This window comes from Phycodurus eques, chromosome 12 (genome assembly GCF_024500275.1).
Source record: "Phycodurus eques isolate BA_2022a chromosome 12, UOR_Pequ_1.1, whole genome shotgun sequence".
Classification (NCBI taxonomy): domain Eukaryota; kingdom Metazoa; phylum Chordata; class Actinopteri; order Syngnathiformes; family Syngnathidae; genus Phycodurus; species Phycodurus eques.
The window spans coordinates 7416177-7441627 of record NC_084536.1 but is presented as its reverse complement, the minus strand read 5'-3'; the positions used below and the strand labels follow the sequence as shown (position 1 = coordinate 7441627).

Genomic DNA, 25451 nt, shown 5'->3' with positions numbered 1-25451 from the left:
GGACACCCTTATGTCTCAACAGGGTGTTCATTATGGAAGATCCATGATGAGCACAGAAGTCCAATAACAGAACACCACTCGAGTTCTGGTCGAGGGGGCCGTTCCTCCCAATCACGCCCCTCCAGGTCTTACTGTCATTGCCCACGTGAGCGTTGAAGTCCTCCAGCAGATCGAGGGAGTCCCCAGTGCGAGCGCTCTCCAGCACCCCCTCCAAGGACTCCAAAAAGGCTGGGTACTCTGACTTGCTGTTTGGTGCATAGGCACAAACAATAGTCAAAACCCGGGAGGCTACCCTCTCGTCCACCGGGGTGAACCCCAACGTAGAATCGGACCTCTAATCGTAGGCAACTCCAGAGTGTAAAAGAGTCCAAGAGGACTGGTACCGAAGCGCAAGCTGTGTGTGAGCCCGACACACAATCCATCCATCCATCCATCCGTCCATCTATCTATCTAAACTATCTAATCTATCTATCTATCAAATGTGAAATTGGTCTCTTGCTGCCCTCTAAAGGCAACAATGAGTATGATCCCCTTTCTGTTATTTGGTGAACGAATTATTTCTTATAATTCTTTTTATAGAACTACGTGAAACATAACTTGGACTTTGAATCAAACAAATCATGGCAGATACATTAGAAAAAGTGCCCATTTTACCAGGAATAGGGGCACATTGGCTCTTCGGCTCAATCCGCGTAACAACGTCTTTTTCCGCCTACCTTCGTCTTCTTCCGCTTTTCCTCGGCAAGTTCCGGAGAGCGTCGCCATCTGCTCGCTCCTTCTTCTCTCCAATCTCTGTCTTGTTGTCGGCGGTGACGCGGCGGAGGTGTAGCCTGACGCGGCCTCTTACGTGTCGGCGGCGGGCGGCCACAATAAAAGTGGAGCTCCGGACGGAGTCCCGACCGGGGAGCGAAAAAAGTGAAGGGAGCGTGTGTCGGTAAGGACGGCGGAAGGAAGGAGGCACGGTGGAAAACGTTCGGTGTTGGTCGGGTTCGGCCCGAAGGAAACAAAGAGATCATGGCGGCTCGGTGGTGTGTGTTTTTTTCCCCCATTTTGGAGCGGGATAGAGGGAGGGGCGCTCTGCGGCTGCTTCGGTGGGAGATTGGACCCAAATGAATTTATATGCCTTGAATGAATGGAAAGCAGCTTGACGGCTTGTTTGCATTGCAGCTACGATGTTAGCATGGTGTGCTATCATCCAAGCTAGCTTGGATCAGGTTCCCGCTTTTTTTCCCCCCTGCAAATTCCAGTTTTCTTTCTTTTTTTTTTCTTTTCTTTTTTTTTTGTATAAATTGCCCATGTTGGACTAATTTGTTCCACATATCTTTACTCCCTCACAGTTTAATCCACCTAAAATTTTCGTTAGGTTAGGGTGGTCCGCCGCTCTAGTGTAAAGCAGCCCTCGGGGCTCCCCCGGTTCGGACACCGGGCCGTCGGGTCTGCGGTGGCAGACGGAGGCGTCGCCCGAGCTGGCCATGTGGCCGGCTGGCGAGTGGTGGTGATGTTGATGATGCTTGTCCTTTTTTTTTTTTTTTAATTTATTTATTTATTTTGAAAAGTCGAGGGAGAAATGCGCAAAGCCAATCATGTCGCGCACAGCAGCCACGCAAAGAGTGAGCTCACCGCCTCCATTACCATCACACAAGTCACTACATGTACAGTATAATACAACATTGTTGCGTGTGATATAATGTTAAATAAAGTTATGGGGAAAGTAAAACACGTCACAAACAATGCACACATCCCCACTCATTTTCACTGAACATCTGAATAACAGCAACTTCTTGTTTGGTGCTTTTGATGAAATACGCTATTATTTCATTGAGAGAGACGTTATGTTTTGTTTGTTGTTGTTTTTTTGCACCGATACCGATTAATAATCAAGTATTAGGAGCTGATATTAATTTGCAGTAAAAGGGAATATTGGCATCAACATTTTTAATAATTCATACTCCAGCACTTTGTTCAAATGTTTCAAGCATGTTTATTAATGACTTTTTGAGATTTGTAACATGTTAAAGGGGTTTTCTTTTTATCTTAGACAAATAGGTGTCTTTGTTTTAAATTTGTAATGAAAATTCAGGGAGATCCCAGGCTTAAGACCATGTGTTATAAAGCTAAGTGAAAACTTCAACAAGTACATATCTCCCTGAAGTTTTCGATCCATTCATCAATTTACTGTACCGCTTATCCTCACTAGGGTCACGGGCGTGCTGGAGCCTATCCCAGCTATCTTCGGGCGAGAGGCGGCGTACACCTTGAACTGGTCACCAGCCAATCGCAGCCTTAAATTTTCTACAGTAAATAAAATTTTCCAAAATGTCAATATAATTGAAATGCTAATGTTTTTCATTTTGTTTTAAGTTAAAAAAATAAAAGAAGTGCAAGGAGTTCCCATGTTCAGCAGCATCTCTTTTCAAGTTAACTAAAAATTTGAATAAATAGATGGTTCCCAGAAGCGTACCCAGTTTTAAATTGATTTATTAACCACTTTTGGATTTAAAAAACAAAGGCCATTGTAAATATGTGTCACAATTCTGATAATTGGTTGATTTATAATCATTCGCTCCCTTATTTTATTAGATTAGGACATCACGTTGTGCTAGTGCACAGACGTCCAAACTACGGCCAGAGGGACATTTGCTGTCAATTTTTCAGTGGCCCCCAGCACGTACTAAAAAAGACATTTGAGATGGCCTGTAATGGTAGTTTTGTAAGAGTGGAGGTGGGCAGCATGAGAAGTGTGTGTGTTGAACAAAAATCGGTGATGTGGTTAATGGGGACTACCACTACTACTAATTGGTTGATTTTATGTACTGGAGAACCTTTCTGGAGATGCAAATAAACTACTTAAAACTAAAACAGTAACAAAACACCCCAAAAGCTTTAAACAATTCTAAACTATTTGCTTCATCAAAGCTGTGACGCAGATTGATTTTAGCATTTACAATAGATTAAAGTCGAAGACTTTCAAAGTGGGGTGGCACGATGAGCGACTGGTTAGCCCATCTGCCTCACAGTTCTGAAGACCTGGGTTCAATCCCCGGCCCCGCCTGTGTGGAGTTTGCATGTTCTCCCCGTGCCTGCGTGGGTTTTCTCCGGGCACTCTGGTGTCCTCCCCCATCCCAAAAACATGCACGATAGGTTAATTGAAAACGCTAAATTGCCTGTAGGTGTGAATGTGAGTGCGAATGGTTGGTTGTTTATATGTGCCCTGCGATTGGCTGGCGACCAGTTCAGGGTGTACCCCGCCTCTCGCCCAAAGATAGCTGGGATAGGCTCCAGCACGCCCGTGACCCTAGTGAGGATAAGCGGTACAGAAAATGGATGGATGGAATTTCAAAGTGGCCCTTGTATCCTGGAAATATTCCTTATGTGGATCTCGGCGAAAAAAGTTTGGACACCCCTGTCTAGTCTTTAACACTTCTGCCTCACATTACTGTGGTTCTGGGTTCAAATCTGGGCTCAGACCTCCTTGTTTGGAATTTGAATGTTTTCGCAGTGCTTGGAGGGTTTTTCCTCCCATATTCCCAAAACATGCATGCTAATTTCATTGAATACTAAAGGCCTCTTTATACTCCCGCGCTTGCACGACCGACAACGCCTGCATTGCATCACGTGACCGACGCATTGGCCCACGCGGCCCCCCTGCGTCACTTGACGCACACAAGGCAAAAATTGTTGGTGCGCGTAGAATGCCGCAGAGATCATCTCTCGTGATTGGTCCGTTTTAGTCACATGCTGTGATGATGTACTCAGCGTGCCCCTTGTTTCTACATACCATCTACGCCGCCGCCTTCTTGATCGATTTTGTAGCATAATTCAACGTACCATCTGGTCATCTAGGTCCATTTGTTCAAGCAGACACTGTTCCACGGTTGCCATTGTTGTTGCTTTCTTTCTTGTTACGCAAAGGAAAGTAAAAACGGCTACCGGAAATGGCCAAAAAATGCAGAGGAAACTCCACCTGGTGTCTGAGCCAATATCAGCCATAGCGGCACCCCCGACTTGGAGGAGAACTGCAGTACATTTTCAAAACAGCGTGCGTGGGTTGCGCTCGAATACAAAGGCAAACGTCGCGCAGGATAGCCGCAGTGGCGTCAGCGCGGTCGCCGCCCGCGCGAGTATTAAGAAGCCTTAAATTGTCCTAAGGTGTGAATGTGAGCGTAAGTGCTTGTTTATGTATTTGTCTATATGTTTCCTGACATTGATTGGTGGCCAGTCCAAGGTCAGGGTTCTACACTAACTTTTGCACTGGTAGCATTGGTGCGACCATCTTTTTCTGTTAGTTACACCATTACATAAGTTAGTTGCACCCTTTTTTGAGGAGGTACGGCATGACCATGGCATACCTTGATTTCGTATGAAGATTGACAGTGACCTGCGATTGGCTAGCTACCAGTTCAGGGTGTACCCCGCCTCTCACCCGAAGATAGCTAAGATAGGCTCCAGCACGTCCGCATCCCTAGTGAGGCTAAGCGGTACAGAAAATGGATCGATTGACAGGGGCATTTTTGAAAAATATTTTACTGTAAACAAGTTTGTCTGCAACAAGCGGTGGCCGACAAAACAGGTTAATTTAAAAAAAAAAAAAAAGACCCCACGCACACACCCTCCCAATTTTTAGATGATCATACAGTGATGTCACCTTTTTTTTTTTCTTTTTTTTCCCCCTGTGACAAATGTAGCATAAGATGGTAGTGATAATGTGGTGTGTACAAAGGAAAGCTGTGGGTGACATGCAGCGGGAGGAGAAATTCTTACCAGTATTTTACAAGGTGCTTGCTAGCTCGCTCACCAGCAGTCCAGATGAGTTGACAGCTCACACTTTGTGTCATTTCAAAAGAACAAGTACTCCATTGAACATGGTCCAAATCAGAATCTGCTTTTTTGACAAATTATATGTTGTTATGTTACAAGACACACAAGGAATTTGTCTCCACTCCAAGGAATAGTCACTACTTTATTCCATTCCCTCAGTGTCGCTTTCAAAGTGGCCGCTTTTAGCAGTCAAGCGTGAGCCAGTCGTGGTTTTTCTTTACATCATCACAACATCCTGTCTCAGGGATGTTTCCGTGATAAAAATATTTCGCTCTGAAACCAAAAACTCAGTTTGGGGCCATTTTCGACGGGTGAAGTTTTTGGGTCACTTGTTAATTTGTACTAACCCAAGTGGGGCAGTGTCAACATAGATACGTGGTGGCCAGACACTCCGTACTAGCCTGTCTGTAATGCACATAGAGTATTTGGTATGCGTGTACGCGACAGCGCTGTGGATAATAGCATGTCTCCTATCTTGGAGAAGCTGCCAGTTATGTCGCAGCAGGCAGCCAATCATACTTCAGCAGATGCACTCGCGCAAGTGCGACCGCATGACATGTTTAATCGCAAAAGCTGAAAAAAGGTAGCAAATACGACCAATTTGGTCATAGTCTTGAGCCCTGAGGGTGTATCTCGCCTCTCACCATAAGTCAGCTGGTATAGCCACAGCTACCCTAACAAGGACAAACAAGCAGTATAGAAAAAGGGTGGGTGGTTGTGTTCTTGTCTTCTATTCCAATGCCTAACAGTTGTGTTCTTCATTCCCCAGCTCAGCCGATGAAGATGGAGTCAGCAGCGGCCGAGGCTCAGCAGGCGGCCGAGTCTGCCGAGGCTGAAAACCAGCAGCAGATCACGCCGGCACAGCTTGCCACATTGGCGCAGGTAATTTTTAAAAGCCTGCCAATTTTAAATAAATTTAAAAAATCATCACATATGTAAAATAAGGCTCTGAAATAATTAAAAATAAGGCCTGCTCTTGATGTGCAGGACTGTGTGGTTGTATCTGCTGAAGGTGTTGGTGACAGCCCTTCACCTGTCAATCAAATACTTTCTCTGTCGTCAACTACTGGCTGAATAAAATGTGCCACTGCAGTTATGGTTAATAAACAATTAACTTTCCCTTGTGTGTTATGTGGGGACCCACACACAACAACGTCGCCGCAGTTGAGCGAGCTGTTAAACTCCTTAGTTTGTTAGCTCGCGGCCTAGTGAACTTAATTAACAGTTAGCTGTCCCTTAAGTGGCTCTGTTGTGTGATCTACTCACGGTGAATGGAGCAAGGTTGTGGAGTATTGGGCGAAGCCAACGCCAGTCCACCGGCGGTCCACAAGCCTACTAGCGGCTAATACGTACTAGCCTAGCCGCTAGTAGCAGGCCACTTCACAGTGGAGCTGTCCAACTCGCCATCAGCTCGCTGCGTGAGCCGCCACAACAGTGAGAATTTATCCAGAAAAGTCTGGGAAAAACGATCGTGTCCATTTTATATATCGAACGATAAGTCGATGTAGTAATTATTATTAATCGTGACAGGCCTATATGAAGCAGAAGATTACTTCGTCGCACGCCGAGTAATTTGGATAACATCGGCGATGTGTAGGACAGCGAAAATTGCTTTTAATGTAAAAGGACATAGCCAGGGAGTCCTTGGTGTTAAACTTCGCACACTCAGGAAAAACTTGCCGAAATGAAACGGTGCCGTGTTCTCCTGCAGACGTTGCGGTTTCACATTGAGGTAATTGCATGTGTGGTGGCAAAATCATCTTAAAGTCAAATTAATTAACTATTTGGATAATCGATTAATCGTTCAGGGATTTTGTTTAACTTAATGCTCTGATTTCAGCCTCTCAACAGTAAATATTCTCCAATTTCTGTCGTCCTTCATGAAAGCAGACAGTATAGTTTGTGTTGACTCAAAATAAACAGAGCCCAAGAGTGCGACCCAATTGGTTGCATAAGCAACCTTTTTTTCAGTTTGTGCGATTAAAAATGTTCATCTTGTTGCATTTGTGCAAATGCATGTTTTGTTTGAAAGTGCCTTTTTTTCCACTGCAATCACTCGAGCAGGAGCAAGAGAATTCTGTGGCGCCGTCTCAATCATTGTTATGAATTCCATTTGAGTGAAAAGTGACCTGCTGCAATATGATTGGCTGCCTGCTGCAACATACAGTAATTGACTGCTTAGGACACGCTATTATCACAGCACCGTTGTGTACATGTGCGCCACATATGCTCGTCACAGACAGGCTAGTATGCGGTTGTGTCTGGCCAGTGGTCACCACGTACCTATGTGGACGCTGGCCCGCTACTTAGTAATTTTAAAAGGCAAGTGTGAGCCGTCAACTCATCTGGACTACAGGTGAGCAAGCTAGCTAGCCCGCACCTACCTTGTAAAGTCCGGTAAGCTGGTAAACTCCTCCTGCCGAAAGTCACTTACAGCTTTTCTTTTTACACACAACATTATCAATGCTACTACATTTGTCACGGGAATAAAACCAAAAGTAGTTTCCCCGAGTGAAGTCTTGCATAATTGTTTCAAAATTACGAGGGTGTGTGTGTGTGTTTGGGGGGGCTATACTAGTAACTGCAAAGATTGCCTGCTTAATTTGCTTGTCGTTTTCATTTTACTCATTATTACAAACACAGAGTCATGTGCAAAGGTTTTAATAACTTTATGAAGCTATCAAAGCTAACAAATCTGTCTAAACATAACATAGACATATGAAGATACTGTATGTGCAAAGTTAAAAAGCCCAGACTCTTTTAAAGAGGATTGTACAGAAAAACAAACTATCATTAAAATAAAGTACAATAATTGCAGTAGTAATGGTTTATCCATGTTCTGTTTGGGACTATGATTTTAAATAGGTAATTGGTTTGTTTTGCAAAATAGTATTAATAATCATAAACAATTCTATCATATGGTGGTGGTACACTAATGTGACCATTTGTAAATGTATGTCAATCATATGGTTGTGGTAATACTTAAAATTAAGTGGTTTTCCCAGGGGAAGAGGGTTAGGAGCCCTCATTATAAAAACTGGCCCCTCTGAGTCAAACAAATGAGCAGCTAGCTGAAAGTGCTACAAGTGCAAAAATTAGTGTCGAGCCCTGATAAGACATTTGCAAACATCTGCTTTTGCTTTGGAAAATAATGATCAACATTTGCTGATTTCCTGATGTTATGGACCAAACCGGTAACTGAATAATAATCATTTTGTACAATTTCTATCCTGGCAATTTAGAATAATGTCCTGTTTTTGACAGCAACAAAAACATTTTTTTTAAAACAGATTAATTGATTATTAAAATAATAGTTGCCGCCCTAGACAATTGCTTTCGAAACAAATGGGCATAACCCGTGAGACTCGGGTGTTAAACTTCACACTGTTCCATGCCCCTTATAACAGGTGGCGTTCAGCTTGTGTCAGCCATCTGGTCTTGCATACGTTTTTCTTCAGGTATCCATGGCAACTGGCCACGGCACGGCAACAGGTCCCACAGTGACGCTGGTGCAGCTTCCAAATGGACAGACGGTCCAAGTGCATGGCGTGATTCAGGCGGCGCAGTCATCCGTCATACAGTCCCCACATGTGCAAGCTGTGCAGGTAATTCAGAGACTTGTTTTTGACAGTCAGGCATCGCCAAGGATGTCTACTGGATAGGTTTTAGTTAATAGGGTTCCTCCACTGGTCTCACTCGCTTTTGTCATCTTTTTCTATCCCTCCATCCATTTTCTGAGCCGCTTATCCTCACTTGGGTCGCGGGCGTGCTGGAGCCTATCCCAGCTGTCATCGGGCAGGAGGCGGGGTACACCCTGAACTGGTTGCCAGCCAATCGCAGGGCACATACGAACAGACAACCATTCGCACTCACAGTCACACCTACGGGCAATTTAGAGTCTCCAATTTATGCATGTTTTTGGGATGTGGGAGGAAACCGGAGTGCCCGGAGAAAACCCACGCAGGCACGGGGAGAACATGCAAACTCCACACAGTCGGGGCCGGGGATTGAACCTGGGTCCTCAGAACTGTGAGGCTGACGCTCTAACCAGTCGGCCACCTTGCCGCCATCTTTTTCTACACACTTGCAATAACAAGTACCCACATTTATTGTAATCAATCTCAATCAATTTTGGTAACGTGACATCACTAGCTCACACAGTTGTTCACAAAGTGGTGAACTTTGCACCATCCTTGGTAACAACTGAGCCTTTTGGGGATGCTCCTAATATACCCTATCATGACACTCACCTTTTTTCAATTAACCTGTTCACCTGTGGAATGTTCCAAACAGTTCCAACATGTTTTTTGGGAATTCTTCAACTTTCCCAATCTTTTGTTGCCCCTGTCCCAGCTTTTTTGTAATGTGTTGCAGGCATCAAACTCAAAATGAGAGAATATTTGCCCAAAAAAAATAAAATAATAATATAACAATGTTCATCAGTTTGACCATTGAGTATCTTGCCTTTGTAGTGTATTCAATTGAATATAGGTTGAAAACGATTTGCAAATCATAGTATTCTTTTTTTTAAACAATGTACCACCTTCATTGGAATTAGGGTTTGTAATAATAACTGATGGACAGATATAAATAGATAGATGATGAAAATTAAGATTTGAATAGCCTTTTAAGGGAGGCCAATGAAGTTTTAAATATAATGTTGAATGTGAAAAATACAATTAATAAAATTGCAAATATTTTTTTCAGACTGAAGTGGAATGACCTACAGGTACATGTAAGAATTGCACAAATTTCTAAGAAACTGGATTTCTATAATGCCTTTCAAGAAAGTCCAATTTAATTTTACATTTAAAAAATGTTTAATATAATATAAAAATATTAAAGTAGAAAAATGGTTTACATTTTTTAAGGTACCGGTATAAAAGTCAAATGACATAAATATAAAAACGCATAAATTAAGAATAACTTTCTTTTCATTTAAGATGTACTATCTTTTTTTATATATAAAACATTGTATGAAACATTTTATGTAAATATTAATACAAAATATGCAAACTAACAACTTGTTTCAGGTAGAAGAAACCCACAGGCAGAATAATTCTGTGTTTCCAGCTTTTTGGCATTTTATTTTAACTTCCTTATTTAGCTGAGCATGTATCATAATTCGGTTGATATAACAATTAATTCATAATATATCCTTTCTGGTGCGTGTATGCCTTGTAGATCTCCACCATCGCCGAAAGCGAGGATTCGCAGGAGTCGGTGGACAGCGTCACTGACTCGCAGAAACGTCGCGAAATCCTTTCGCGGCGACCCTCGTACAGGTGACACGGATACTCTTCTGGCTTTGTCTTGAGACTTAGTGTAGCAGTATGTGGCTCAATCCCCACAATAGTCCGTTCTATCGAGGATTATACTGTATATATTTTACTTCTAATCAGGTAATCGGATGTATATGACTGCGAGACGCAAAAGCTTGGGGGGAATTTAGGGAAAAACGAAAAAGATCCACGATAGATAGATACATACATACATACATGCATGCATGCATGCATGCACACATACTCCGACATGGCAGCTTGCTATCAGAGTATTTCCCAGCATGCTTAGCGTCGTTGTAAATAGTTGATAAAATGCCGTTTTATGTAATTTAGTGCCCAAATCCCCTAAATAGTTAATAATATGAATGTTAATAGACCTTATGTGTGTTTATACCCCCTCTGCATATTGTTGTTGTGTGTTAATTACCGGGTGATTGAAAAGTAACTCCCTATTTTTAAGTACTTGTAATTTATTTCTGAACTATAATTCTTACAAGAAATGAACACGGGAAGAAAGTGTATTGCATGGAGTTTTATGTAAAATTCGATATGGGCACCAGCATTATCCACCAGTTTCCCAAGCCGCCTGGGAACCGCATTAATTGATTTCACAAGGAACTCTTGTGGGATGGAAGACATAACTTCCCGTATTCGCCCTTCAAGTTCTTTCAAAGTCGTTGGTTTGGTAGAATAGGCTTGGTCCTTTAATCATGGAACATACACAAAAAAATGTGTGCCCCTTGGAAAATAAATGGAAAATAGATGGGGGAGAAAAACATATTTTTTGTTTTAATGTGGTTTCTCTAGTAGGAAAAAAATGACAAAAACTGTAAAAATGTGTGAAATAAATATTACATTTCAACATTTCTGTCAACGAAGATTTGCGTCATAGCCTGCGACGCGCGCTTCTTTGAGCTCGGCTATAGAAAGATACCTGAGGAGAACAGAGGATTCAACAGTTCTTGGAGCGAATCATTTGCTTTCATTGCCAAAGCGGAAGGTTTGCCTACATGTCTGCTTTGTAATGAGAAGTTGTCAAATAACAAAGAGTCATGTGGAAAAATATTTCCAGGGAAGGCATGCTAGCTGTCCTTGTTGAACACATTCCGAGGAGTAAATCAAGCTAACGTCGAAATGGAAATGGCCGATATAGCTAACAAAGATTTATCGGTGTCCTAACCCTCTGACAGCCGAGCTTGAAAATGTCGCTCGCCAGAAAGTCCAGCTTGCCCATGGCCATGAATGGAGCGAAATTGAGAGCCTTTCAACACCCGAGAAACATGGAATGCTCTTCCTGACAGTTATAGGAACATGAAGAAATATGCATTTGGGGTATTATCCATCTCTGGATCAACATACCTGTGCGAGCAGATATTCTCAAACATGAACTACATTAAATCCAAATACTGCAACCGCCTCACAGATGAGTTTGCAGTGATGTGCCAAGAATAAAGTTAATCTTACTTGCCCGATGTTGAAAAGCTGTCCAGTGATGTCCGAAAACAGAAGTCACATTAAATGACACAATTCTGTCACATGCACATATGTAGCGACAAAGTCTCTGTTTTTATAAAGTGGTTTCTGTCAGTATATATTTGGAATGACACATAGGGATATTATTGTGTTTTGTTGCTCAGGTCCGAGGATGGCTGCGTTGTATTGTGCGTGTCAAAAGAGAAGAGGATGCTGCTTTTTACTTTGCAATGACTTACATAGCATTTGTAGAACACTTAAGAGAAGAGGATAATGCACAGAAATAGAACTTAAACTGTATTATTTAAATTTTATATACTTTACCTTTTCAAAAGGCTGCTTTTTTATTATTTAAGCAGGCTGCGTTTTAATTGCAGGCTGTGATTTATCACACTCATTTGCAATTGTAGCCTATTCATTTGTGTCTGTTGCCGCCATTAGGGGGGAAAGAGAAGAGGATTGTGCATTATTTTATTTTATTAATTGGAATGAAACTGGCTTATTTTCGTAGTACTTTTCAAAAGGCTGCTGTTTTATTTTTATAATTGCAGGCTGTGTTTTAGTACACTATGCCTGTTGCCCAGATAAGGGGGAAAAGAGAAGAGGATTGTTTGTATTATTGAGGATTAAAGAGGACTGCATTTTATGTCCATGGGGAGGTCTGAAATTACAGGAGGCATGTTCTATTTTGCTTTTTTTTTTTTTTTATCGTCAAAATAAAAATGACATAAACAAATCTGTTTTCTGTATTATATTTCTAGAATTTCATCAATGCAACGAAATATAACACATCAATAATGGAAGTTAAACTTAAAACACCATCGTACAGCAGTGTAGTCAGGTGGTGCGTCATTCTCTCCTGGATGCGTTGCAGGAAAAATAAACATTTAATCATGAATGCTAATTGCGTCATTTGGATAGCAGGCTAATATAGACACTTACAGCATGTGTTGCCTTCATTATAAGGCTTATATAAGGCTTTTAATTTTTTGCTGCCCCAGACAGATTATCTTTTTTTTTTTTTTTTTTGGGTCGAATATGGCTCTTTCAACATTTTGGGTTGCCGACCCCTGTCATAGGCGAATTGAGGTCGCTTTCATGAGCCGTGAGGAATTAGTGTGCCCTCTTAGTTCCAAATCCATTGCCATAGACGAATGGCTCAACAAAAGAAAAATGTTCCTGTACCAAAAATTGTGTGTTCCAAACTCCAGGGACTTGTTTTGTTAAAACCACCGTCATGCTACGCTCTCGCGGCAGGTCTTATGGTTTGATCTCGTCATATTGTATATCTGTGACCCTGAAATACGCATGTCCCATTCTCTGCCTCTATTGCGCCACAGGCACCTGTAAACAACAGCGGCCAATTCTGGAACTAACAGATGTTGTCAATGGCAGTTTAAGTGACAAATTAAAACTATTTTGGGACACATTGTTCAGTCCAAAAGGTCCGTTTTATCTGATATCTGTTATATCGGGGTTGTTTTATTGTGGTTCCACTGTATAGCATAAAGGGCAATTACCACCATCATTTATGTATAGCATGTGAATATACAGAAGGTTTTGAGTGCGCATTGTACATAAGTGGACGGCTTTTCCTGATTTCTGGTGTAAACTTTGGGAGTGCGTATTATTCTCACGGACGTATTATACATGAGAAATTACAGTGTTTTGAAAACTAAAGTCTCACCGAGACAGAGCGGTGGCATGCGCATGAGCAGAGACATGTGGAGTTGACTCCGCACGGCGTGCGTATCTGTCTCTGTCTCTGTGGGGCAGTGACCCACCACTTCCATTAAATGGGGCTGTGGTTTGTTTCCACTCACTTTGTCTTGTGCTGCCACCGACAGCACTGGAGTTAAACTGTAATGTTTTTTCCAAGTTGCGGTAGGGCTGGACGAATGACAGTATATGGCCTAAAAATTGAATCTTTTTCACAAAAAGTCATTTTATTTTTTTATTTAAACATTTAAGAAAATAAGGAGGAATGAATTTTTTCCTAAAACATTTAATTAATAATAGTAAAATGCGGATCAAAATTAAATGTTAACATGATTCTGTAGACATAAAAATAACCTGAGCTCTTTCTCCCGACAGGAAAATCCTGAACGACCTGTCATCCGATGCACCGGCTGTCCCTCGCATCGAGGAGGAAAAGGCAGAGGACGATTTGGCGGCAGCTGCCACGCCCGCCATCACCACCGTCACCGTGCCCACCCCTATTTACCAGACCAGCAGCGGCCAGTACAGTCAGTTTCATCTCATGTGACATCATCATATCTCTGGGAGACTTCTTAAAGTTTTTCCCGTGTCACACGCAGTTGCCATCACGCAGGGCGGCGCTATCCAGCTGGCCAATAACGGCACAGACGGCGTTCAGGGCCTGCAGGCGCTCACCATGACCAACGCGGCCGCCGCCCAGCCTGGGGCCACCATCCTGCAGTATGCTCAGACCAGCGACGGCCAGCAGATACTGGTGCCCAGTAACCAAGTGGTGGTGCAAGGTGAGCGGGATACTTTTACGTAGGCCTGAACTGTCAAATCTGTTTTTCCTTCAATTGTCAAAATTATCTTGGGATTTTTGTCTTTTTTTATTTTTAGAACTGCACAGCAATCAGATCAAATTCTCTCACAGGGTCTCATCTGGCCCACGGGCCCTAGAATTCCAATAGCTCAAAGATGGTTATCATGGTTATCATGGTTATCAATCTAGCCATTAAGATACATCGCAATCATAACCTCTATGAAAGATGTATAAATCTCAAATCGAAGTGCTTTAATGTATTAAATGGGGTTCATACAGTACATGTTACAATTGCGTTGTAGACAAATGTCATCAGATCTGGATCAAACTGGGTTGACAGTTTCTGGCACTGCAAATGCATCAGCACAACAGATCAAATCAGATTTGACAGATTGTTTTAGGTTTTTTCCTTTTGGATCTACTCAACTCAGCTTTATTTCAGAGTACTTTAAAAACTGCAGCTGTAAGAACGTGCAGTACATAAAATCTATAATAAAATGTGTGGATTCTAACTAGAATTACAAGGGCACATTCTTAAGAGTACTAAATCTTGTCAAACATACATTCCTGTACACCTATATAAAGTTAACCTCTTTGAAAGACCTAATAAAAGACCAAAATAAGCTCCTGAATGTGTTGAATGGGATTTATTAAGTTTTAAGTTGTGGACAAATTACATATAATCAGGATGGGGATATCTGGATATAGCCTAGTTTGTGACACATTTACTCCAAATCACATTTGACAGCAATATGATTGTCTTAGGTTTTTGTCTTATTATAAACAATGATCAAATGTATGTATTCTGAGCAGAATTTCAAGGGAACATACTGAAAAGTGTGCCTAACATGGATTCCCAAACACCTATATAAACATAATCCCTTTGAAACACCTAATAAATCTCCAATCCAAGCGGTTGAACTTATTAACTGTGATTTACACATCAAATGCCAAACAACATTAAACAACATAAATCTGTTTCCTACCTGGTTATGTTTGCTTGACACTTATGTAAACCTCATACTCAGCTGCGTCTGGAGATGTCCAGGCCTACCAGATCCGAGCGGCGCCTGCCAACACCATCACCTCTGGGGTGGTCATGGCCTCGTCGCCTGCTCTGCCCACCCAAGGTGCCACCGAGGAGGTCACCCGCAAGAGAGAGGTCCGCCTCATGAAGAACAGGTACGAATGTGTAGACCCGGTACCGGAATTACGTCCGCAAGAATGTTGTTTGTAAACATATCTCACAACAGAGAAGCGGCGCGTGAGTGTCGCAGGAAGAAGAAGGAGTACGTCAAGTGTCTGGAGAACCGAGTGGCTGTCCTGGAGAACCAAAACAAGACACTCATCGAAGAACTCAAAGCCCTCAAAGACCTTTACTGTCACAAATCCGACTAAATCCCCCTCGACCCTTCAAGCCCAGAACAACGTCCTCGCTTTGGACCTGGGTAGCCTTTGTGCTCATTGTCTTTGACTGTTTGGCTTCACTTGCCTCAACTTTTTCAGTATGTCATACTTCATTTACCATGGGTCCATGGGTATAAAAATACAAACAAATGAAAATTAGTGGGTTAGCGATACTTGAAGTGGATGCTGATTCCGATTATTGTTGTGATTCCCCCTCAGGTCCTCACTTGAACATCTTAAATTAGCTTTTATCTTGACCCTACTGACCACGTACCAGGTTGTAGTGGTATAAGAGAACTTTAAAACTGCTAGCGTATGTCTACCTTGTGTCAGGTCAGAGGTGATGGTCCTTCAAAATTTAAGCTTCTTTTTCAGATTATTTGATCTTTTAGCCAAAACCTACTGACCAGGTACTGTGTCTGATAGAAGAGATCTGAAACTCTAAACTCTCAGCTTTGGTGCAGTTAGTACAGGAACATGTCGTTGGTTTTGTCTGAACTGCATCTTTTCTCTGTACTTTTGAGCGTTTAGTCTATAGCATATGTACAACCACAATTCCAATGAAGTTGGGACGTTTTGTTAAACATAAATAAAAACAGAATACAATGATTTTCAAATCATGTTCAACCTATATTTAATTGAATACACTACAAAGACAAGATATTTAATATTGAAACTGATCAACTTGATTGTTTTTAGCAAATAATCATTAACTTTGAATTTTATGGCTGCAACACGTTCCCAAAAAGCTGGGACAGGTGGCAAAAAAGACTGAGAAAGTTGAGGAATGCTCATCAAACACCTGTTTGGAACATCCTACAGGTGAACAGGCTAATTGGGAACAGGTGGGTGCCATGATTTGGTATAAAAGGAGCTTCCCTGAATTGCTCAGTCATTCACAAGCAAAGATGGGGCAAGCTACACCTCTTTGTGAACAACTGCGTGAGAAAATAGTCGAACAGTTTAAGAAGAAGAAGAAGAATCATCTTTTATTGTCATGAACATGCATGCATGCATACGAAATTTGTTCTCTGCATTTAACCCATCGCAGTGAACACATACACATGTTAGTGGAACACACTGGAGCAGGGGGCAGCTGAAGCGCCCGGGGAGCATTTTGGGGTATCAGTGTCTTGCTCAAGGACACCACAGCCGTGGGTCCGGGGGATGTTGGCGGATGGTCCAGTCGGGGTCTTGAACCTAGGTCCCCCACGGTGGCAAGGAATTTAGGGATTTCATCATCTCCGGTCCATAATATCACCAAACGGTTCAGAGAATCTGGATAAATCACTGCATGTAAGCGGCATGGCCGAAAACCAACATTGAATGCCCGTGACTTTCTATCCCTCAGGCGGCACTGCATCAAAAACCGACATCAATGTGTAAAGAATATCACCGCATGGGCTCAGGAACACTTCAGAAAACCAATGTCAGTAAATACAGTTCGGCGCTACATCCGTAAGTGCAACTTGAAACTCTACTATGCAAAGCAAAAGCCATTTATCAACAACACCCAGAAACGCCGCCGGCTTCTCTGGGCCCGAGCTCATCTAAGATGGACTGATGCAACGTGGAAAAGTGTTCTGTGGTCCGACGATTCCACATTTCAAATTGTTTTTGGAAATTGTGGACGTCGTGTCGTCTGGGCCAAAGAGGAAAAGAACCATCCGGATTGTTATGGATGCAAAGTTCAAAAGCCAGCATCTGTGATAGTATGTGGCTGTGTTAGTGCTAATGGCATGGATAACTTACACATCGGTGAAGGCACCATTAATGCTGAAAGGTACATACAGGTTTTGGAGAAACATATGCTGCCATCCAAGCAACGTCTTTTTCATGGACGCCGCTGCTTATTTCAGCAAGACAATGTCAAACCACATTCTGCACGTGTTACAACAGCGTGGTTTCGTAGTAAAAGAGTGCGGGTACTAGACTGGCCTGCCTGCAGTCCAGACCTGTCTCCCTTTGAAAATGTGTGGCGCATTATGAAGCATAAAATACGACAACGGAGACCCTGGACTGTTGAACAGCTGAAGCTGTACATCACGCAAGAATGGGAAAGAATTCCACCTGCAAAGCTTCAACAATTAGTGTCCTCGGTTCCCAAACGTTTATTGAATGTTGTTAAAAGAAAAGATTATGTAACACAGTGGTAAACACGACCCTGTCCCAGCTTTTTTGGAACGTGTTGCAGCCATAAAATTCTAAGTTCATGATTATTTGCTAAAAACAATAAAGTTTATCAGTTTGAACATTAAATATCTTGTCTTTGTATTGTATTCAATTAATTATAGGTTGAACATGATTTACAAATCATTGTATTCTGTTTGTATTTATGTTTATATGTGTGTGTAGATTGTCAGTCATCCAGGTCATGGTAATCTGCAAAGGTTGAATCGTGGCAACTTGATGGTTTTTCCAGAGCTGCCAAATGTTACGGAACGTCCCTATATGCTACGGAAATCACTGAACGTTGACTCGTTACTGCCGTAACGCTGATTCTTCCGGATGTTTTTGGGGGGGGAAATCCAGCTTCCAACATTGGTGCGTCCACACTGAACAGCTGCTTGGTGCACGCTATTATTACCCTACCCCATCCGCCCAAGTGTCACAAAGGGAGGACAAGGACTGGATAGGTGAAGATGATGTCAAAGCCATGCTAATTGTTCAGCTAGCATTACAAGCAGTCGCAAAACATCGACAGGTGATTTGGTGATACAGTACAGTTGTCACATAGGTCTGGCTGGAACCGTATTTTTGCAGAGCGTAACCAACTTTAAACAACAAAATAATAGGCCAATTAATACATGTTTAGAGATCCATTCCATCCATTTTCCGTACTGCTTCTCCTCACTCACGCCTCACGGGCGTGCTGGAGCCTATCTATACTTATCCTCACTGGGGTCACGGGCGTGCTGGAGTCTATCTCAGCTGACTCTGGACAAGAGGCAGGGTACACCCAGAACTGGTTGCCAGCCAGTCGCAAGGCACATATAAACAAACAACCATTCGCACTCACATTCACAGCTACGGGCAATTTAGAGTCTTCAATTAACCTACCATGCATGTTTTTGAGATGTAGGAGGAAACCGGAGTACCTGGATAAAACCCACGCAGACACGGGGGAAACATGTAAACTCCACATAGGCTCAGAACTGTGAGGCAGATGTACTAACCAGTCGCCCAGCGTTATTGCCCTCAGTCGAATGGTGACTGTAGAGACGCTTCTCCCGGCTGTTCGTTGCTCATTAATCCATTGCTCGAGTTGGTCTTCCAACTCGGGCCACCTCGCGTTGTTTCCGTGAAAACTCAGCTTCATCTTCTTGACTTGGTGAAGCTCGTTTTCCTGCTTCCTCCACTTGCGAACCATGGATTCGTTGATCTTGAATTCTTTTGCGGCTGCTCAATTCCCATGTTCCTCCGCATAACTGACAGCTTGCAGTTTAAACTGTGCTTCGTAAGCGTGTCTCTTTGTAGGTGCCATTTTTTGGGGGGGTCCTTAGCTTTAGCGTCCTCCTTCACGCACCCTTCCCCCTTTACGTCCGCATGCTGTCCTCAGCCACGTCCAATTTTCCTCTGTATAAGCAGCGTGTCAGCAGGAAATGCTCCCAGTCAGTCAAGCGGTCAAAAAAAGTCACACAAAAAAAAAAAAAAAGTCAAGCGGAGCGCTTATCACACGGCAAAATTTATAGATGTTGGAACTCGGTGCACACATAAGGTGTGTCGCATTATAGGGCGTTTTGTCCATTTTGGAGAAAATGTAAGACTTTTAAGTGCACCTTGTGGTCGTGAAAATACGGTACTAAAATGACTGTAAAATAGCTGTGTTAAGGCAAAATGGCAGACTTCCTGCATCTCTTTCAGCATGGCTTCTTGAGACTTTGTTGTGTTTGTAGATATAAATATAAAATAATACACGTCCACACAGGACGCCGCGTCTGAACCGGAAATGAATTAGTACGTCACTGCACATGTCACCTCAGAACGTGGGCAGGTTAAAATTATATGATTGTTATTAGTAATGAATATCTGTAATATAAGATAACCTTTACTAGTGCCACAATGTGGAAATTTGCATTGTTTCATCAGCAATTGTGGATATAGGAAGTATAACTATGTAATCCAAATAGCATGTAAGAGAAGACATGTACGAGAAGTACATTGCACTAAATAGAACCCAAAACTATTGTCCATACATAAACTATCCAATTCAATGTATCAGCAATGTTGTTTGTTTGCAAAATAGAGTGCTGAGTTTTTATTTAGATGTTTGCAACCCGATAAATCAGATTTGTTAGACTTTGTTTGTTTGTTTGTTACCAGGGTTGAAAACAGAATTGGCAAAATGCAAATTGATTGATTAATTGATAATTTTGCCAGGGAGACAGATATTTTTTATCATGCCATGTCGAAATGTCATACACTGGTGCTTTGATTCAGGATGCACCTGTGTCCGACATTGCAAGGTTGATGTAATAAAAACATTAAAATGACAAATATTGAAGCCACAGTTTATTAACGATTATGATTATGACTCGCACGGTAATGTTCTTAAAAAAATTGGTAAAATATGTAAACTCAGACAAATTTGGATAAATTGTTCTGGAGCTGAATTTTTATAGGTTGGCCGCTCTGTTTTTGTTTGTTGAAGACGTTTCGCCCTTAATCCAAAAAGATTCTGCACTTCTATAATTTTAGGTGTGACTCCAGCAGTTCATTTGCATCTCAAGAAGAACGGAGATTCCTTAGAGGACAACAATGTCCATATTCTGGTTAGGGAGGACCGCTGGTTTTAAAGAGGTGTAAGAGAAGCCATCTATGTTAAACTAGATAAACTAGATTTGAGACATCACCTATCATCTGCATATACGTAACGTCATGACATCTCTCCCCCCCAAAGGTCTCCTCATTCAACAGGAAGAATAGCCCTAATAAGCTGTTCTGCAACAAATCGTGTGAACAATGGACTAGTATGCAAGATGGCCTTTTCACTAACCACACCAGGCAACAACAACAACCTATTGTTGACCAGCACCAAGGACCACACCTACCGAGGCATAAATAGGGAGACTCCACAACTAAAATTTTGAACTGAGGATGCCCTTTTGGATTAAAGATGAAATGTCTTCAACAAAAAAGAACAGTATAGTTACCTTGATTCAACCTTTGCGGACTCTGACAGCGTACGTCGACTTTGCCACAGATACTTCAGAAACAAGTCGTTTGTTTGGTCCCAACTGCACCTTTTCTGGATTTATTTTTTATTTTAGACCAGGTTCTAAGTGTGTTTGAACGGACTTTAACACCTGTATGTCAACTTTGATGATGAAAGTATGATAACAGGTTCGTTTTGTTTTTCTTCATCATCTTTTCCCGATTATATTTGATTTTGGCGTAAACGGTAGACCAGGTTCTATGTCTGCTAGAACAGACTTTTAACCTGGTAGTGTATGACAGCTTGGGTGCAGACAGTGCAGTAAGAGGTAATTGCATCTTTACTGAAAGGTTTGTAGCTTTTAGCCTAAACCATAGATCCGGTACTAGGTCTGGTAGAACAGGGCTTTAAACCCTGGTTTGGGGCAGGAACAGGTTATTGGCCCAAAAACCATAATGAAGCAACATACTGTGGTGGTCATAGTCACAGTGCATGAACAGGTCATTCGTTTGATCCAAATACAAAAACAAATCATTGTTACTAATATTACAAAATCTAATGGACCCCTGGTAGCCATTTACAGATAGGTTGGGCAAGCTTAGCCATGGACAGTTCAAAGACTTCAAAGTCCTTTGAAAGGACTGCTTTCCATGGGAGGACACCCCAGGACTCAAGAACCAGTAGGGCTGAAACAGTCCACCTTTTCCGGTCAACAACATAACGTGAGAACACTTTTAACATTGTATTTGTCAAACAGGTCCTTTATTTCAAAGTGTCCTTTTTGGACTCAATTTCTTTCACTTTTACAGTAAAGCCACCAGGTATGACAACTTTTAGTACACAAACTGACAAAAAAAGACGTGTGATTTCAAATATTTGCATGAGTAACACATCCATTCTTATACGTGTTTATTTTTTTATACAACGTGTACATAGATGCTACTGCATGTGTAGACTTGATGTATCTCTGTTTATTGATATATTTGTAACATACTGTACATCGGTGTGTGCGAGGCCTAGCGGTCACGGCAGCTATGAGTTTGTTGGAGGTGTATGAGGTTGCAGTGCCATATTTTTCTATTATTTTCATTCATTATCTTTATAAAGCAAACATCAAACTGTTTGTGTTAAATATAACCAACCATAGTATTTTATCACAGACACAAGCAGCTAATGAAAGCACAAAGGTTCTTTCATGTGGACTTTTTTGGTTTTGTCTTTCATGTCTTATGAACTATTTGACGGTTAATTCATTACGCCCTTTGTTAAGATGTCAGTCAATACACGGGCAATCTGTTGGTTAAATGATTTAACTCTTCATTAGCTGGTCTACTGGTCCAATCATTGCCAAGCATTACGCAGTGATCTGTTTGATATATCACTCGTTATTGGTTCATCTACATGTCATTACACAGTGATTAGTGGGTTGTATCACTCCATTCCAATTATGTAGTTGTTGGTTCGTGACACCGCTCACTCAACTCACCACGCTACATGTCAATCGCTGTGACTGTATCGGTTGGTTATCGCTCACTACTCATTGGTTATTCATGTCAATCATTTTGTAGTCTGTCAATTTGCAGCGATTGGTCAGATAAATTATTTCATTGGTCATTAGTTCATGTTAATCATTACACATCTATTGGCCTGTTACATCACTCACTCATTGGTTAGTCTGCTTGGCAATCATGTCGTGCTCAGTCGGTTACATCACTCACTCATTGATTAGTCTACATGTTAATCATGAAGCATCCATTGGACGATTACATCACTTCATTGGTTAGTCTACATGTCAGTCATGCAGCTCTTGGTCGATTATATCACTTACTCCTCATTGGTTAGTCCACATGTCAATCATTACAGTGAATGGTCTGTTTCACCAGTCATCCCTCACTGGTTAGTCTAAATGTCAATCACTGAATTGTTACCAGTCACTGCTCACTCCACATTGGCTAGTCTACATGCCAATCATGATGCAGCAATTTGGGCGCCTACATATTTTTTTCATTAGCTGGTCTACATTTCAATTATTACGCACCAACCAGTTGGTTGCTTAACTTTTGGGGTTAGTCTACATGTCAGTCATTGGCTAGTCTAAATGTCAATCTTTATGCAAGGATCAGTCGATTACATCACCTACTCTATTGGCTAATCTACATGTCAGTTGTTAAGCCAGTGGGCTCGTCTGCTTGACAATCACCGCAGCCTTCTCATTGACTGACGGTCAGGTGGTCCTTAGACCCACCTCCAAACTCATGATTTGTTACTTTGAACCTTACACACCATCAATCATTCACCGCTGTGTAATCATTTTTGTTTGTTGTTTTATTTCATGATTAAGGAGCTCTGGCAGCAGTATTTTTCTAGCTGATAGATTTTGCTATTGTACAGTAGACATTTGTAGTGTAAACAAGATGGCGGCTGTGCTCTGGTTGTTGTGTGTTTCTCATGTCCTGAGGAGCTCTGATAAGTCATTACAGTATACATATGTACTGTATGTGTACATGGATGCGGGGATGTATTCGTGCATAGATGAATGTTTTATTTTGTTTGTAACATCCACACGCTGTGCTGGTGCTGGTCTACACAAGGAAACTAATAACAGGAACATTTCTCGGAATTTTCTATCCTGATGACTTTCTAGTTTCTATATGGGAGCCCTTTGCAGGTTATTCATTTTAAGTAATGTTATATCGTTAAGGTCACGATATGAGTTATTGTACTCCGCTTAACGATACCATAGCGTCTTATTATTCTTTTTGCAAACACTTGTTGCAATAAACTGCACGAGCAGATGTAGAAATGGCTCAAATCAATCAAACGGACATAAAGGCGCTAGATATTTGTTGTGTGTACAGTTGTTTTGGAATTAAATCAGGAAACAATCTTGTCTTTTGTCATTTTAATGAAATCTTTGCAAAGGGAGAAACAGTCAAGAGAGCAAACCTGCGGTTGCTTCGCGCTTCTCCCTGTCTCTGAAGAACAAGGAAGAAAGGCATATTCACACAATTATCTTGTCCTTGAGAGAAAAGGGAGGCTGGTAGAGCCACTGAGAAGGGAGGAAAAAACAATTACGCTTCTCGGTACATTTGAAAAAGTCACACAAGAACAATGTACTATTGAAGTAACAAAAATCACACAGAAACTATAATAATATAATAAAAGAATATAGACTATATTTTGTCATAACAAATACCCCATTTTGATAATCAGTCAATTGAAAATATTTGTTTTTAAAATAACGGTATGATACGGACAACGTGTATTTAACAAACAACCTGGGGGAAAAAAAAAACATCCAGAGTTTCACATCGTAAAGTAGGTTTAAGAAAATCCTTCATAAGCAGGTTGTAATTCAGGCTCACAAAAAAGCTACATTGATCACAATAATTATTGCAATTAATGCTAAACCACAAAGGAGGGGTTGAAACCCCGGGGAAAAGTCGTCATCATCTTTCTTGCAGGACGAAAGTGCACAAGGGTGTGTAGTGTGCGCGCAACATTTGAGTTGATGGATCGTTGCTCGGCTTGAAGGTCATGACCTATGGTCTGCTTATCTTATGATCTATTGACATGCAACCCTTTGCCAGGTGTCACCTTGCAATCAGTTACCACCACTGATTGTATCCAAAAGTGAGCCATCTTTACAGACTACAAGAGGATTTGAAAGGGCCCAAGCCGGGGCTTGATGTCTACATGTCATGTTGTGCGGGGGTCCGTCAGCTGCTCTGGGCAGTACTGAGAAGACTTGTGGAGTAAATTAGTCAAAGACGTGCAATACCTGATCATGTTGTCTTTGCAAAGGTGTGTGTCCATCAGCAAGCCTAGAGGGTTCAATCTGGCATTTGGAGGCCCTGCAAAGAGGATCTCAAAGGGAGATTTTGTTTTTTTTTATTGCATTGTACAGCACTTTGAGAACCTTGTGTTTGTTAAAATTGTGCTATATAAATAAAGTGGATTGGATTGGGCATGTGAGACAGTTTTTGCAGATGTCAGCTGCAAAATTGAAAATGTTCCGCCATAGAAAAATGTGCAGTGTTTTGGTTAGGAGAACAGACAACCAACATAAAAACACACTGCTGCGCAACGTCGTGACTGGAGAGGGGGCGGGGGGGGGATTAAAAAAAAAATTGCCGATATTGACTGAATGTCTTCTCAAATCTTCTCAAAATCCCATAATGAAATACAGATTAGATACGGCATATAACATTCATTTTAACGATTAAATATCTGTTTATGTTGAAATTGTACTATATTTTACTTTGAATGCACACTGATAATTATCCCAAACTGGTCGCCAGCCAATCGCAGGGCACATAGAAACAAACAACCTTTCACACTCACATTCGCACCAATGGGCAGTTTAGAGTTTTCAATTAACGTAGCTACCATGGATGTTTTTGGGATGTGGGAGGAAACTGGAGTGCCCGGAGAAAACCCACGCAGGCACAGGGAGAGCATGCAAACTCCACACAGGCGGGGCCAGGATTTGAACCCTGGTCCCCAGAACTGTGAGGCAGATGTCGCCCGCCGTCTTCAATCTCAAACATCTTTAAAGCTACTGTCGTCATTTTAATTTCTGTAAAGCACTTGGTGTTACATTTTTTATGTTTGTGTATAGATATACAGACCCGTTCCCAAAAATTGGAATATCATTGAAAAGTTTATTTATTTCCATGATTCCATTCAAAAAGTTTAACTTGAATATATTATCAATTCAGGGTCCACAATTTAAACAAGTTCAAGTAATTTGGGCTTCCAGCTCATAAAACCCACAAAATCAGGAATTCAAAAA

General features: G+C 41.6%; 1 protein-coding gene across 5 annotated transcripts in view; it reads left to right on the top strand.

The window, feature by feature from the left end:
- Positions 1–767: 767 nt before the first annotated feature.
- creb1b (cAMP responsive element binding protein 1b) overlaps positions 768–25451 on the top strand; it is a 36997-nt gene continuing 12313 nt past the window's right edge. For 3 of the 5 annotated variants that reach the window (XR_009769616.1, XR_009769617.1, XR_009769615.1), the window contains exons 1-8: positions 769–934; positions 5588–5700; positions 8277–8423; positions 10003–10103; positions 13668–13819; positions 13892–14074; positions 15123–15276; positions 15348–21378. Coding sequence is in view for 2 of the 5 variants with exons in the window: in XM_061692943.1 (XP_061548927.1) it covers positions 5596–5700; positions 8277–8423; positions 10003–10103; positions 13668–13819; positions 13892–14074; positions 15123–15276; positions 15348–15492 (987 nt within the window). In the remaining 3 variants the exon portion in view is untranslated. Of the gene's footprint in view, positions 1029–5587; positions 5701–8276; positions 8424–10002; positions 10104–13667; positions 13820–13891; positions 14075–15122; positions 15277–15347; positions 23546–25451 lie in introns of those variants that run through there. The other 2 variants (XM_061692943.1, XM_061692942.1) reach the window with 2 other exon arrangements.